The sequence below is a fragment of the Staurois parvus genome, unplaced genomic scaffold (assembly GCF_062004578.1).
Source record: "Staurois parvus isolate SC_StPar_1 unplaced genomic scaffold, SC_StPar_1.0 ptg000171l, whole genome shotgun sequence".
In the NCBI taxonomy this organism is placed as follows: Eukaryota; Metazoa; Chordata; class Amphibia; order Anura; family Ranidae; genus Staurois; species Staurois parvus.
In genome coordinates this window covers 822161-836261 of record NW_028317967.1, presented here as the reverse complement: position 1 = coordinate 836261, position 14101 = coordinate 822161, and the positions used below count along the sequence as shown (strand labels likewise).

The 14101-nt window shown below is 43.2% G+C and overlaps 1 protein-coding gene across 1 annotated transcript in view; it reads left to right on the top strand.

The window, feature by feature from the left end:
* Window positions 1-14101, top strand: part of RTN1 (reticulon 1) — a 315431-nt gene that overhangs the window by 283434 nt on the left and 17896 nt on the right. Inside the window, exon 4 of the mRNA XM_089676539.1 lies at window positions 9221-9428. Coding sequence (XP_089532665.1) covers window positions 9221-9428 — 208 coding nt within the window. The remainder of the gene's footprint in view (window positions 1-9220; window positions 9429-14101) is intronic.

The following is a 14101-nucleotide window of genomic DNA, read 5'->3' as shown; positions in this document are numbered from 1 at the left end:
GAATTACTCATGCGGAGCTATAGTGTTCTGAAAGCGGGGAGGCCTCACTGCTGTCTGAACACACTCATCAGCACTGCCGGCTATAGCCGACACCACTGATCAAGTGAAAGTTTTCCAACAGGTTGGTTGTACAGTAGTCGATCGAGAAATTGAACTCTGTGCAACTAGCCTGCCCATAGATGGATTGAAATTCGACCAGTCCCTACTGAACTGGCCATATTTCAATCCATCTATGGCCAGCTTCAAAGGAAAAAAATGGTTTGCTGTATAAAATGTGAGTTGGAGTTTGCCTTCAATTTGGTAGTGTATTTAAATCTGCTAGTACATTTAACACTCCCCTTCCCCCAGACTAATAAAAATTAAAATTCAGCAGGTACAAATACTGTAGCTGCTGACTTTTTTTATAAGGGCATTTATCTGTCCAGGCATCCAGCAATGTCCTCACCCAAGCCGATTCTTCAGTCAGCTATCAGGTGCTGGTGCTGCCATCTTGACTGGAAGAAACTGGCAGTGATGCCTTGCGGCTTCACGGCCATTTTCCTACTGCGCATGCATGCAGCGTGCTACGCTTTGTGAATGGGCCGCAGTCTTCTGAGATCTGTGACGTATCCATGAAAGCTGCGGAGAAAGGAGGAGGAGCCAAACCTCTGGGTCAGTTCGCAGCGGCGAACTGACCTGGAAGTGGGAGCGGGTACCTGTCAGAACCAAGTACCGGCTCCCCCCTCCCCCAAAAAGGTGCCAAATGTGGCAGCGGAGCAGGCAGACAAGCAGAACTTCCCTGTTTGGGTGGAACTCTGTTTTAGAGTGCAGAGTGTAGGCACTCCAATGCAGGAACTGTGGTCAGATCACCAGGTGAAAGTAGAAGGATAAAGCCTAAACAAAGAAAACAAATGCAGCCACCACATCTAATGATTGGTAAGCTGCAATACATTACATTTTTGGTTTTGGGTTTAATATCGCTTGAAGTATTATGGATGAAAGCGTGAAATACATTACCAACTATACAAGCCAAGTACTAGGAGTAATATTTTTTTATAGAAAGAAGCACCTGTACATGAAGGAAACATTTCCCTTCACAGCAATAAATAGTTTTTGTTTTAATTTTGGTGGGTGGAAAACTGAATTTATTTAAAGCATTTAATTCCTATTGTATGTCAGTACAGCGAGAAGAAGAATGAAGTAGGCATCTAAGGAGCATGTACGACAGTCAGTATTCATTGCAGCATTTTCGGTAATCTTTGATATTACATATTGTCCCATTTTTTTCAAGTTACAAATGGAATGTCTTGTTGCAGAACTGAAGTTAAGAGCAATGGTAGAGCTCAAACTGTATACAATGCATGTAAAAGAAGAACTGTATAGGCCGTATCTACCGTAAGGCCCTCTTTGCCAGGGCCTAGGACAGCAGGGTCTCTGTTGACAGGCTTTTGTTTTGCGTTCTCAAAGAAGTGTTGAAGCAGGTCAAATGCAAATGAGAATGAGGTCAAATGCACTTGTCAATGTCCGTTCACATTTCAAAACTGATGTTAAGCTTTTACTATTGACACAAGCCCAGAGCCCATTGACACAGGCCCTTAGTGGGGGCCGTACCAGTTAAAAAAATATACAAACTGTGGGAACTTGTTCCCCATTTATTCCCCTCTTCTGTTCACCTCTGGACATTTATGGCTTATAATGACACTAATTCTGGTTAAAAATGTATTTTTCAGTATGTATTCTTAAAGTGATATCAAAGGATTTTTTTTTGCGTTCAAATAAAAAAAATGGTTATATTTACCTGCTCTGTGCAATGATATTGCACAGAACAGTCTCTTGCCTTCTCTTTGACAGTCCCCAGCTGGCACGGTCTGCTTCTTCCTCCAGGTACCTCCTTAGCAAGTCAGGTGAGAAGGAGGTACCCATGTACACATGTACTCTGAAGATGGACTCTGTAGGTCCATAGACACACACAACGCCAGTAAGCCATGCCTCCGCTCCCTCCTCCCAAGAGTTTTACTGACAGCAGCAGGAGCCTACAGTAGGGCTCACAGTGTCTATTGTGAGACCAGGAAGTGAGAGGAGTGGGGCTACAGCCGGCACAGCGTTGAATTGGTGAGAAGAGCCAGGTAAGTGTTTAGGAACAGGGAGTAGAACAGGTAGCGGAGCATTTTTTACTTTAATGCAGGCCATGTTCCTGAGACACAGTGGGAAGAACTGATTTCGTTCTAACAGATGTTGCTTCCAGTTTCGGGCTCATGCAAATAAGCCATTACCGGCTTGAATGAGTATCAGATCACACCGATCTCGGTGTGACCTGATGCTTTGGAGGCCAGAGGAGATCTGTGCGGTCTAATAGACCCCAGATCTCTCCAAAAAGAGGACCTGTCATGCCCCATGCTTTCACAAGGGATGCTTACATTCCTTGTGATAGCAAAAAAGTGATCAAAAATAAAGTTAGCATGTAAAAGAATACTCAAATTAAAAAAAAAAGTAAAACATTTTTAAAGCCCCCCCATCCCACTGTGCTTGTGCGCAAAGGCAAACGCATGCGTCAGTCCCGCACGCATATGTAAAAAACAATCGCAAATACAGTGCCTTGGAAAAAATATTGAGATTTTCCACATTTTATCATTGTATTTTATGTGTCATGTATTTTATTGGGATTTTATGTGATAGACCAACACAAAGTGACACATAATTGTGAAGTGGAAGGAAAATGATAAATGGTTTTCAAAATGTTTTACAAATAAATGTCTGAAAAGTGTGGCGTACATTTGTATTCAACCCCCTATACTTTGATACCCCTAACTAAAATCTGGTTGAACCACTTGCCTTCAGAAGTCACCTAATTAGTAAATAGAGTCCCCCTGTGTGTAATTTATTCTCAGCATAAATACACCTGTTCTTTGAATGTTAGAAAACATTAGTAAACAAGCAGCATCATGAAGGCCAAAGAACACACCAGACAGGTCAGGGACAGGGGCATCCCTAGGCAGGTGCGGGGGGTGCGCGCCGTACCGGGTGACACCTTTTGTGCAGGGTGACACCTTTTGTACGGGGTGACACCAGACCCGCTCCACGGATAGGTAAGTTTTAAAGCAAGCTGATGGTTGGCTTGCTTTAAAACTTACCTTTTTGTGGAGCTCGTGGAAAGATCAGTTAACCCCATATAGGTTGAAAGCTGATGATCCCCGCAGGATGGATTGGATCTGCAGATTGGGGAGGATAATGGATCGGACTCCGATCCATTATGCTCAGTCCGAAGATCCGGTCCATCCTGCGGGGATCTTCGGAAGGGGTGTCACCAAGTGTTCCGGCAGCGGGTGACACCAACCCTAGGAACGCCCCTGGTCAGGGATAAAGTTGTTGAAGTTTAAAGCAGGGTTAGGTTATAAAAAAATATCCCAAGCTTTGAACATCTTAAGGAGCACTGTTCAATCCATTATCTCAAAATGGAAAGAGTATGGCACAACTGCAAACCTACCAAGACATGGCCGTCCACCTAAATTGACAGGCCGGGCAAGGAGATCATTAATCAGAGAAGCAGCCAAGAGGCCCATGATAACTCTGGAGGAGCTGCAGAGATCCACAGCTCAGGTGGGAGAATCTATTAGTCGTGCATTCCACAAATCTGGCCTTTATGGAAGAGTGGCAAGAAGTGGCCATTGATGAAGGAAAGCCATAAAAAGTCCTGTTTGCAGTTTGCGAGAAGTCATGTGGGGGACACAGCAAACATGTGGAAGAAGGTGCTCTGGTCAGATGAAACCAAAATTGAATTTTTTGGCCTAAAAGCAAAACGCTATGTGTGGCGGAAATGTACAGTTGCAAGAAAAAGTATGTGAACCCCTTGGGATTACGTGGAGTTTTGCATGAATTGGGCATAAAATGTGCTCTGAACGTCATCTAAGTCACAACAATAGAAGAACACAGTCTGCTGAACATAATACTACACAAACATTAGATGTTGCCATGGTTTAATTGCACATAACATGTAAACATTCACAGTGCAGGGAGGAAAAAGTATGTGAACCTTTGGACTTAATAACTGGTTGACCCTCCTTTGGCAGCAATAACCTCAACCAAACATTTCCTGTAGTTGCAGATCAGACCTGCACAACGATCTGGAGTAATTTTGGACCACTCCTCTTTACAAAACTGTTTCAGTGTAGCAATATTCTTGGGATGTCTGGTGTGAATCGCTCTCTTAAGGTCATGCCACAGCATTTCAATCGGGTTGAGGTCAGGACTCTGACTGGGCCACTCCAGAAGGTGTATTCTGTGCTGTTGCAGCCATTGTTTTGTTGAATTACTTGTATGCTTTGGGTCATTGCCCTGTTGCATCACCCATCCTCTGCGGAGCTTCAGTTGGCGGACAGATGGTCGTACGTTTTGCTGCAAAATGTCTTGATAAACTCTGGAATTCATTTTCCCATCAATGACAACAATCCGTCCAGGCCCTGAGGCAGCAAAGCAGCCCCAAACCATGATGCTCCTTCCGCCATGTTTTACAGTGGGGATGAGGTTTTGATGTTGGTGTGCTGTGCCTTTTTTTCTCCACATAGTGTTGTGTGTTCTTCCCAAACAACTCAATCTTGGTTTCATCTGTCTACAGTATATTTTGCCAGTAGTGCTGTGGAACATCCAGGTGCTCTTTTGCAAACTTCAAACGTGCTGCAATATTCTTTTTGGACAGCAATGGCTTCCTCCGTGGTGTCCTCCCATGTGCTCCATTCTTGTTTAATGTTTTCCTTATTGTAGATGTGTCAACAAAAATGTTAGCATGTGCCAGAGATTTCTGTAGGTCTTTAGCTGACACTCTGGGATTCTTCTTTACCTCATGCAGCATTCTGCGCTGTGCTCTTGCAGTCATTTTTACAGGACGACCACGCCCAGGGAGAGTAGCAACAGTGCTAAACTTTCTCCATTTGTAGACAGTCTGTCTTACCGTGGACACATGAACATCAAGGCTTTTGGAGATACTTTTGTAACCCTTTCCAGCTTCATGCAAAACTCCACGTAATCCCAAGGGGTTCACATACTTTTTCTTGCAACTGTAACCCTGCACATCACACTGAACACACCACCCCCACCGTGAAACATGGTGGCAGCAGCATCATGTTGTGTGGATGCTTTTCTTCAGCAGGGATAGGGAAGCTGGTCATAATTGATGGGAAGGTGGATGGAGCCAAATACAGGACAATCTTAGAAGAAAACCTGAGTCTACAAAAGACTTGAGACTGGGGTGGAGGTTCACCTTCCAGCAGGACAATGATCCTAAACATACAGCCAGAGCTACAATGGAATGGTTTAGATCAAAGCCTATTCATGTGTTAGAATGGCCCAGTCAAAGTCCAGACCTAAATCCAATTGAGAATCTGTGGCAAGACTTGAAAATTTCTGTTCACAGACGCTCTCCATCCAATCTGCAAGAGATTGAGATATTTTGGAAAGAAAAATGGGCAAAAATACCACTCTCTAGATGTGCAAAGCTAGAAGAGACATCCCCAAAAAGAATTGCAGCTGTAATTGCAGCCAAAGGTGGTTCTACAAAGTATTGAAAACCATTTATCATTTTCCTTCTTAATTATGTGCCACTTTGTGATGGTCTATCACATAGAATCCCAATAAAATGCAGTTATGTTTTTGGAAAATTTCAAGGGGCATGAATACTTTTTTAAGCACTGTACATGTGAGGTATTGTCAAAATTCTAGCACCAGACGTCCTATGTAACTCTAAACTGGTGACTTGTAAAGGCTTTTAAAGCATTGCCTATGGAGATTTTTAGGTACCGTAGTTTTGGTTCCATTCCACAGGCGTACGCAGTTTTAAAGCATGACAAGTTTGGTATCTATTTACTCAGCATAATACCATCTTTTATATTTTACCAAAACAATGGGTATTATATTGTGTTCTTCTGCATTAACATTAATTAAAGTGTATTTTTTCCAAAAATGTGCATTTGAAAAACCATTGTGCAAATACCATGTGGCATACAAATATGCAATACCCCCATTGTATTCTCTAGGGCAGGGTTAGACAACCTTTGAGAGGTGGAGATCTACCTGAACAGAATGAAAGAGACCAAAGATCACCATTTCAGCACCATTTTTTTCCCAGAAATTAACTAGCAAGGCCTAACTAAATAGTTAGGAAAACTTAGAAAAATACAATAAAACAAATGTCACTTAAAAATATAAACTTAGCCTACCTTAAACGTGGCCATTATCAATAAGTACGGTAGTGGACAGTGTCAGTAGTTTTTGCTTTTATTATTTTTTACAATTTTATTTTATTTTTTTTCATAACATGTTTTAACAGCCCTGTTTGAAGGCTTTGGTAAACAATAAAGGGGAGCACACGGGGGCCTGGCAGCCAAAAAAAGAGGAACAAGTACAGGAGGGACAGCGGCGGAGGCATTTACTGGAACCTATCTTCTGGATTTTCCTCCTGCAGCAGCTGTTAGCTGGTGGGAGGGGGAGGAGGAGAAGCTGTCTTTCAACTGCTGCAGGAGGAAAAAGTATCATTGGCAGGCAGGTATTTTAAAAATCTGAATTCCCAGCAAGTGGCTGGGGATTCAGATTTTACCAACTCCCCCTCACCCTGGCATCCTAAGGCGGCTGCCAAAGCAGCCTTATGTGGTACCAGCCCTGCCCATAGCAGAGTCTTCTGCCCCTTTCACATCATCTCCCCCAAAGTAGTGTCCTCTGCCCCCCTTCACCTCCCCCAGTAGTGTCCTCTACCCCCCTTCACCTCCCCCAGTAGTGTCCTCTACCCCCCTTCACCTCCCCCAGTAGTGTCCTCTAGCCCCTTCACCTCCCCCAGTAGTGTCCTCTACCCCTACCCCACAGCAGTGTCCTCTGCCCCCCCCCCCCCCCCACCATTTCCCTCTCATTGTAGTGTCCCCTGCCTCCCCCCCCCAATGTCAGTGTCCTCTGCCCTCCCTTTCCTTCCATAGTAGTGTCCTCTGCCCCCCCCCCCATTGCAGTGTCCTCTGCCCCCCTTCCATCCCATGGCAGTATCCTCTTCCCCCCCCCCTTTCCTCCCATAGCAGTGTCCTCTGCCTCCCCCTTCCCCCCCCCCCCCCCGTAGCAGTGCTCCTGCATCCCCCCCCCATGGCAGTGTCCTCTGCCCCCCCCACCCTTACCACCCCCCTATGCAGTATCCTGTGTTTCCTTAACATCACCCTCCACACAAGGAGTAGTGTCCTACTGTATGCAAAAATATACTGAATATATAATGCTGGGGGTTCTAAGTAGTTGTTTTTTTTTTTGCAAAAAAGTTATGTTTTTTTATATGTAGGAGAGTAATATCAGAATTGGGGCAGGCTGGAAGTGGTAAAGTGAACTTCTAAAAGTATTTGAGACCTCAAATTAGCCTCCCAGTATGTAGAAGCCACCCTCTGGTGCTTTTTTTAACAGGTAACCCTCTGGTGCTTTTACTTAACTTCCCTATTCCTACCGCTTGCTTTGATCGCTGCTCCAGACCCTGAAAAATGCTAGTCATCATTTTTGGTTGGTACTTGCACTTTCCTAAGCAAGTGGTACAATAAGTAATGGTACCTTAAAAGTCTTTTACATGGTGGTGAGAAGGTGTCTTTTTTTTTTTTTACTGGTTTCCTTTGAGGTTGCAGACAAGACTGCATGACTGTTCTTGCTTAGGACTATAGAGGAGGTGACCGCGAGCAGACAAGCTTCCCTGGTACAGCGAGGTGCGGGGAACAAATGTCCAAATGCCAATGCCAGCCCTTTTGCAACCTACTAATGGCTGTGGTATTGTGAGGATGTGCCTTAAGGTTAGGTTTACATCTGTGCGTTTTTTAGTGCGTTTGCAGATCCACAGAAATGCAGTACAATCCATTTAACCTTATTTCTTATGGGTCTCGTTCATATCTATGTGCAAGGACTTTTTTTTTGTATGCAGCATGTTGCTTTAATGGCTCCATAGACTTCAATGGAATCACATAAAAAAATGCATGAAAAATGAATGTACATGTGTTTTTGGTGTGTTTTCCTGCATGACAAACAGACACCTCCTTCTAGGAACATCAACATTTCCCCAAAAAAATGCAAAATGCATAAAAACATGCATGAAAAACTTCAAAATGCTCCAGAAAACACAAAATGCACATTCATAGATGTGAACCTAGCCATAGCCTGGTACACACATTTTGGGCAGTGGAAAAATAAAAAACTTGAGATCCCCCCCGCAAGCAGAATACACTGATCAGCACTTGCAAAAGAGAGGAAGGAGCCTCTAAGTGCAGTATTGACAATTTATTCAGTAAACAATGGAAAATTTGCACTTACAAGATAAACGGTTCAGGTCTGAAGAAGGAGCCTATTGAGCATGCTCCGAAATGCATTACCACCCCCTTCACCTGCTACATCTGACTCTGCTCTCCAAGCTTCATTTTTGATGCACAGGCACATCCTGGTCTCTACTTCCTGATCCTATAGGCATAGTCTGCTGCTGGACGGCTGGATGTCCCACCTGGATCTAATTACCACAGGATGAGTCTTTTTAACTGTTTATCTTGTAAGTGAAAATTTTCCATTGTTTACTGTCAATACTGCACTTAGAGGCGCCTTCCTCTCTTTTTCTTGTTACTGCATTAGAGCCTTGCTTCCACTCTAAGAAGAGCTGCCTCAGTGTTACTGCTCCCATCCATCCCTGATATCCATCTGGCACCTTTATCTTACAGCTACAGAGGTTGGGCTCCAACAAGCGCGCCCTATACAATATACATTTTCTGATCAGCACTTGCTGCCATTAGCTGCGAGAGTTGATCGAATGCTGGTTCTCCAGCATGCCCATTTGAAAGAAGCCAGTTGTTAGCTGTACACTTGGACCAATAGTTGGCTGGTACCTGCTGATTTTCGGCTTGTGTGTGCTGTGCTTAAAACTCTCAACTTTTACAAAATTGGTATTTGGTACCAAGCAAAGGGGGTTCCAGGGCCCCTGATGGGTTTGGACTTACTAGTATAAGTTGGTGCCTGTCCTCGCATGGGAATTTTAGTTTATACACGATTTTGTGAAAGCGCCCTCAATAAACCATGAAAGTGTCAAATGGTTTGAAATGCTGTATGTGATCCGGAGTATAATAGATAATCTGTGAATTTTCCATGGTAAAGCTAAAATGATTTGAAGTACAGTACAGCAACATTAAGTAAAAATAATTCCTGATTTTGATTATAAATACAATTTTATGACTCATTTTATACCCATTTCGATCTTTTGCAGCTATTGACTTGTTATACTGGCGGGATATAAAGCAGACCGGAATTGTATTTGGAAGTGTCCTTCTGATGCTCTTCTCCCTGACCCAGTTCAGTGTGGTCAGTGTCATCGCCTACCTAGCACTTGCTGCCCTCTCAGCCACAATCAGCTTCAGAATCTACAAATCAGTTTTACAGGCTGTACAGAAAACCGATGAAGGCCATCCATTCAAGTAAGTCATTTTGGCAAAATACTTTTCATAGGTCAAACACTGTCAGACACAAGTTAAAGTGGAACTGAATTTAAAAAAATTAAGATTTGCTATTTTATAGGGAAAATTTAGAAAAGCTAGCGGTGTCTAAGCAAAACTCAGAAAGATGTACGGTTTTCTCTTGAATTCCTCCTAAAGAAAAAAAGTTCACTTCCTAGTAAGTTAGCAAGTGTGTCTAGGCACTCCAGTGCCTCCAACCACATACAGTAGCTGGATATCTGCAGTGTATTATAAAGGCACTTCTGCCTCTGGACTGCTATTTTCAGGAGATATGAGATTTGGTGATGTCACTATCGTGCTGCTCACAGTTCTCCTTGCTTGAGTCTCTGACATTAGGAGGAAAACCCTGCCAAAATGGCAGCTGTCTCACAGAGACTAAGTGCAGAACAAGGCATGCTGAGTTAGTAAAAGAGAAAGGAACAGCTTCTGGGAGACCACAAGTAGTTATTTGCCTCTGCTTTTTTAGACCCAGCTTCCTCCTCAATTATGCAAATGACTGTGCAAAGTGCAGTAATCCATAGGAAACATTACATTCTGACATCTACACATAATGTTCTCAGAAAAGTTACCTCTCCCAGGACTCAATGCACTCCACATCTACACCAGCAGCAACTCTGTACTTGTGACATTTAAAATGACAAAAGTGTGCTGTTACACTTGTGTAAAAATATAATACAATGCATAGTCATGGTTAATGTTCAGATTACTGTGAATTGAGAATTTATATAGTTCATTTTTTTGAAGCCATTGTTTATTGCCTTCAGTATAATTGGTTAATATACTGCCATCTTGTGGATATTTTGGTTATGGCACCATCTTTTTCTATCTTCCACCCTGTGTTCTTCCCACTTGTGATGTACTTCCTCTTCCTTTTCACTCTGTCTTTATTGGGATGAATATGGCTGCTAGTCTCTAGCCCACATGTAATCTGCTCACATCTGGGAACACATTACTATGTTTGACCTGCAAATACCATCTTTTCAGTCATCTGCTACATCTTGTTGTCTGGTGTACATTCTGGATTGCAATAAAAGATCAGTGGATGAGAAAAAGGTGTTTGGTGAGTTCAGCTATCTGATAAAGCCTGTCTGCAGTGATTGTGTCTGCTTATACAGGCATAGATGTCTCAGCAAGGGATAAGTCACTAATACAACAGTGGGAGTCAGAATAAAAGGAATGGTATAACAAAGGAAAAATGAGAAGCCTGCTTCTTCTTTGTCAAATGCAAAAGTGTTTGATACAATTCCCCACACACGGCTAATGTGTAAGGTAAAGTCTACAGGCTTGCAAAAATCAGTTTGTAATTGGATTGAAAACTGGTTAAAAGACCAAATTCAGAGAGTAGTTAATGATTCATACTCTGAACGGTCTAGGGTTATTAGTGGTATACCCCAAGGTTCAGTGTTGGGACCAGGGATGGACTGACCATTTGGAAACTCGGGCACTGTCCGAGGGCCCAGGGTCAGTAGGGGGAGATGAGATGCCCCTGGTACCTTTTTCATAGGCTTTTTTGAGTTTGGGCAAGGACACAGGGGCCCCATGATCCCCTATTGCCCGGGGGCCCCATGAGTTGTCAGTCCGCCCCTGGTTGGGACCCTTACTTTTTAATATATTTATAAACGATATAGGGTCTGGGATTAAAAGCACCATTTCAGTGTTTTCAGATGACACCAAGCTGTGCAGTGGAATAACGTCCTTACAGGATGTCTCCAATTTACAAGCTGACCTCAGCGTGCTGTTTAATTGGGCAACTATTGGCAAATGAGATTTAATGTTGGTAAATGTAAGGTTATGCACTTGGGGGCTAAGAATATGCATGCATCATATATACTAGGGGGGGTACAACTGGGGGAATCAATGGTGGAGAAGGATCTGGGAGTTCTGGTAGATCACAAGCTTAATAATAGCATGCAATGCCAAGCTGCGGTTTCCAAAGCGAGCAAAATTCTTTCTTGTATTAAGAGAGGTATGAACCACAGAGAAAGATATATTTTTTCCCCTGTACAAATCATTTATAATGCCTCATCTGGAATATGCAGTTCAGTTTTGGGCACCAATTTACAAAACGGATATCGGGGAACTGGAAAGAGTGCAGAGAAGGGCAACCAAACTGATAAGTGGCATGTAGGAGCTCAGCTATGAGGAATTGAATTTATTCTCCCTCGGAAAGAGTAGATTAAGATATGATCAACATGTATAAATAAGTAAGTGGCCCATATAGTGAACTTGGTGTAGAGTATTCACCTTAAAGCGGTACGATTTGAGCCATACATTTTGTATGGCTCAAATCGCAACGTATCCGCACCAAAAATGTGCAGGACCCTTGTTTTGGTCTGCACTGGAATCGGATCGCATGGGTATTTGCACCCATGTGATCCGATTCTGCACATCGCACCGCGTTTTGCGACCGAATTTGGGGTGTTGTTAACATACACTCCCGCAATGGTTCGCATGAACGGGGTGCGACTGTGATACGGTGTGGAAATCGCACAGAAACGGTGCGAATTCCGCACTGCATCAGTGTGAACCCAGGCTCAATCTGTTGTGGGTGCTGGCGTCGGCATCTTCAGTAAGGAAACCCGGAATTGAAGCCTTGCGGCTTCACATTAGGTTCCCTACTTCGCATGCGCAGTGCTCTCTGTGAATGGGCCACAGTCTTCTGGGACCTGTGAAGTGTCCCAGAAGGCTGTGGGGTTAGGAAGGGGGCTGAACTTCCTGCCTCAGATCACCGCCTCAATCTGACCCGGAAGTGGGAGAGGGTACCTGTCAAAACCAGGTACCCGCTCCCCCCTCCCCCCAAAAAAGTGCCAGATGTGGAAGGGGGAGGAGGCAGACAGGCGGAACTTCCCCTTTTTATGTTGAGTTCTGCTTTAAGATCATCACAGAGGACAAGGGGGCACTCTTTCTATATCTGGAGATTAAATCTATTTTCCTCCAGATGTAAAGTCTTCTTCACAGTAAGAGCTGTGATAATGTGGAATAGACTCCCCAAGAACTGGTTCTGGTCAGTTCAGTAGATCATTTTAAAAAAAGGCTTGGATTCTTTCCTAAATGCACATAATATAACTGGATACTAACATTTTATAGGTTAAGTTGATCCAGGGAATATCCGATTGCCTCTTGGGGGATCAGGAAGGAATTTTTTTCCCCTGCTGGAGTAAAATGGATCATGCTACAGGATAGTGTGTATGGAGGTTTTCTATTTGTGTGCGTGTTTTTTTTTTTTTCTCTTGGTTGAACTGGATGGATATGTGTCTTTCCAACCGATAAATACAACACTAAAGGCCACTATGGCCTGAGGAAGGAGCATGCATGCTTCATAATGTGTAGCCAATAACGCCACTTCCAGAAGTGACATAAAATCCGCTCCGCTGTGCATTCTAAGCTGATCCAGGAAGTTCTGGGGGCCTCCGTAACAGCTAGGCCTGCGAGATTGATGTCAAGCAGTGTTTTTAATCTTTTAATGAGCATTCCTTTCACCTATATTTGTGAGTTGCCTAATATGAATTAATAAATGCTTTTACAACCATGCTACACTCAGATGGTGCTGTCTCTCCCTCTGATTTTTCTATTTGTGTACATTGCATGTGGCACACGTACAGTTGTGTTCAAAATAATAGCAGTCAGACATCACTAACCTGATCAATCACTGTTTTTGGTAGAAATGATATTTCTACATGGCAAATAATTTACTAGCAGGTGTAGTAGAGTAATAGAAATCCAACAGACCCAACAGTCATGACATGCATGCTGCTGATTCTGTGTTATTGAATCACTAATTGAAAGGGGCATGTTCAAAATAATAGCAGTGTGGAGTTCTATTAGTGAGGCCATTCATTCTTTGAAAAACAGGTGGCAATTATTGCCCTTATTTAAGGAAGGAAGGCAGCAAATATACATGCTGGTTACAGTGCATTTCTCTCTGAAATTCTGAGGAAAATGGGTCGTTCCAGACATTGTTCAGAAGAACAGCGTACCTTGATTAAAAAGTTGATTGGAGAGGGAAAAACATATAAAGAAGTGCAGAAAATGATAGGCTGCTCAGCTAAAATGATCGCAAATGCTTTAAAATGGCAACCAAAACCTGAAAGACGTGGCAGAAAGCAAAAAACTACCATTCCAATGGATAGAAGAATAGCCAAAATGGCAAGGACTCAGCCAACAATCAGCTCCAGGAAGATCAAAGAAGGTGTAAAGTTACCTGTGAGTACTGTTACAATTAGAAGACGCCTATGTGAAGCCAAGCTATCTACAAGAAGCCCCCGCAAAGTCCCACTGTTGAAAAAAAGACATCTGCTGAAGAGGTTACAATTTCCCAAAGAGCACATTGACTGGCCTAAAGAGAAATGGTGCAACATTTTGTAGACTGATGAAAGTAAGATTGTTCTTTTTGGGTCTAGTGGCGGTAGACAGTTTGTCAGACGACCCCCAAACACTGAATTCAAGCAACAGTACACTGTGAAGACAGTGAAGCATGGTTGCGCAAGCATCATGATATGGGGATGTTTCTCATACTACGGTGTTGGGCCTATTTATCGCATACCAGGGATCATAGATCAGTTTGAATACATCAGAATACTTGAAGAGGTCATGCTGCCTTATGCTGAAGAGGAAATGCCCTTGAAATGGGTGTT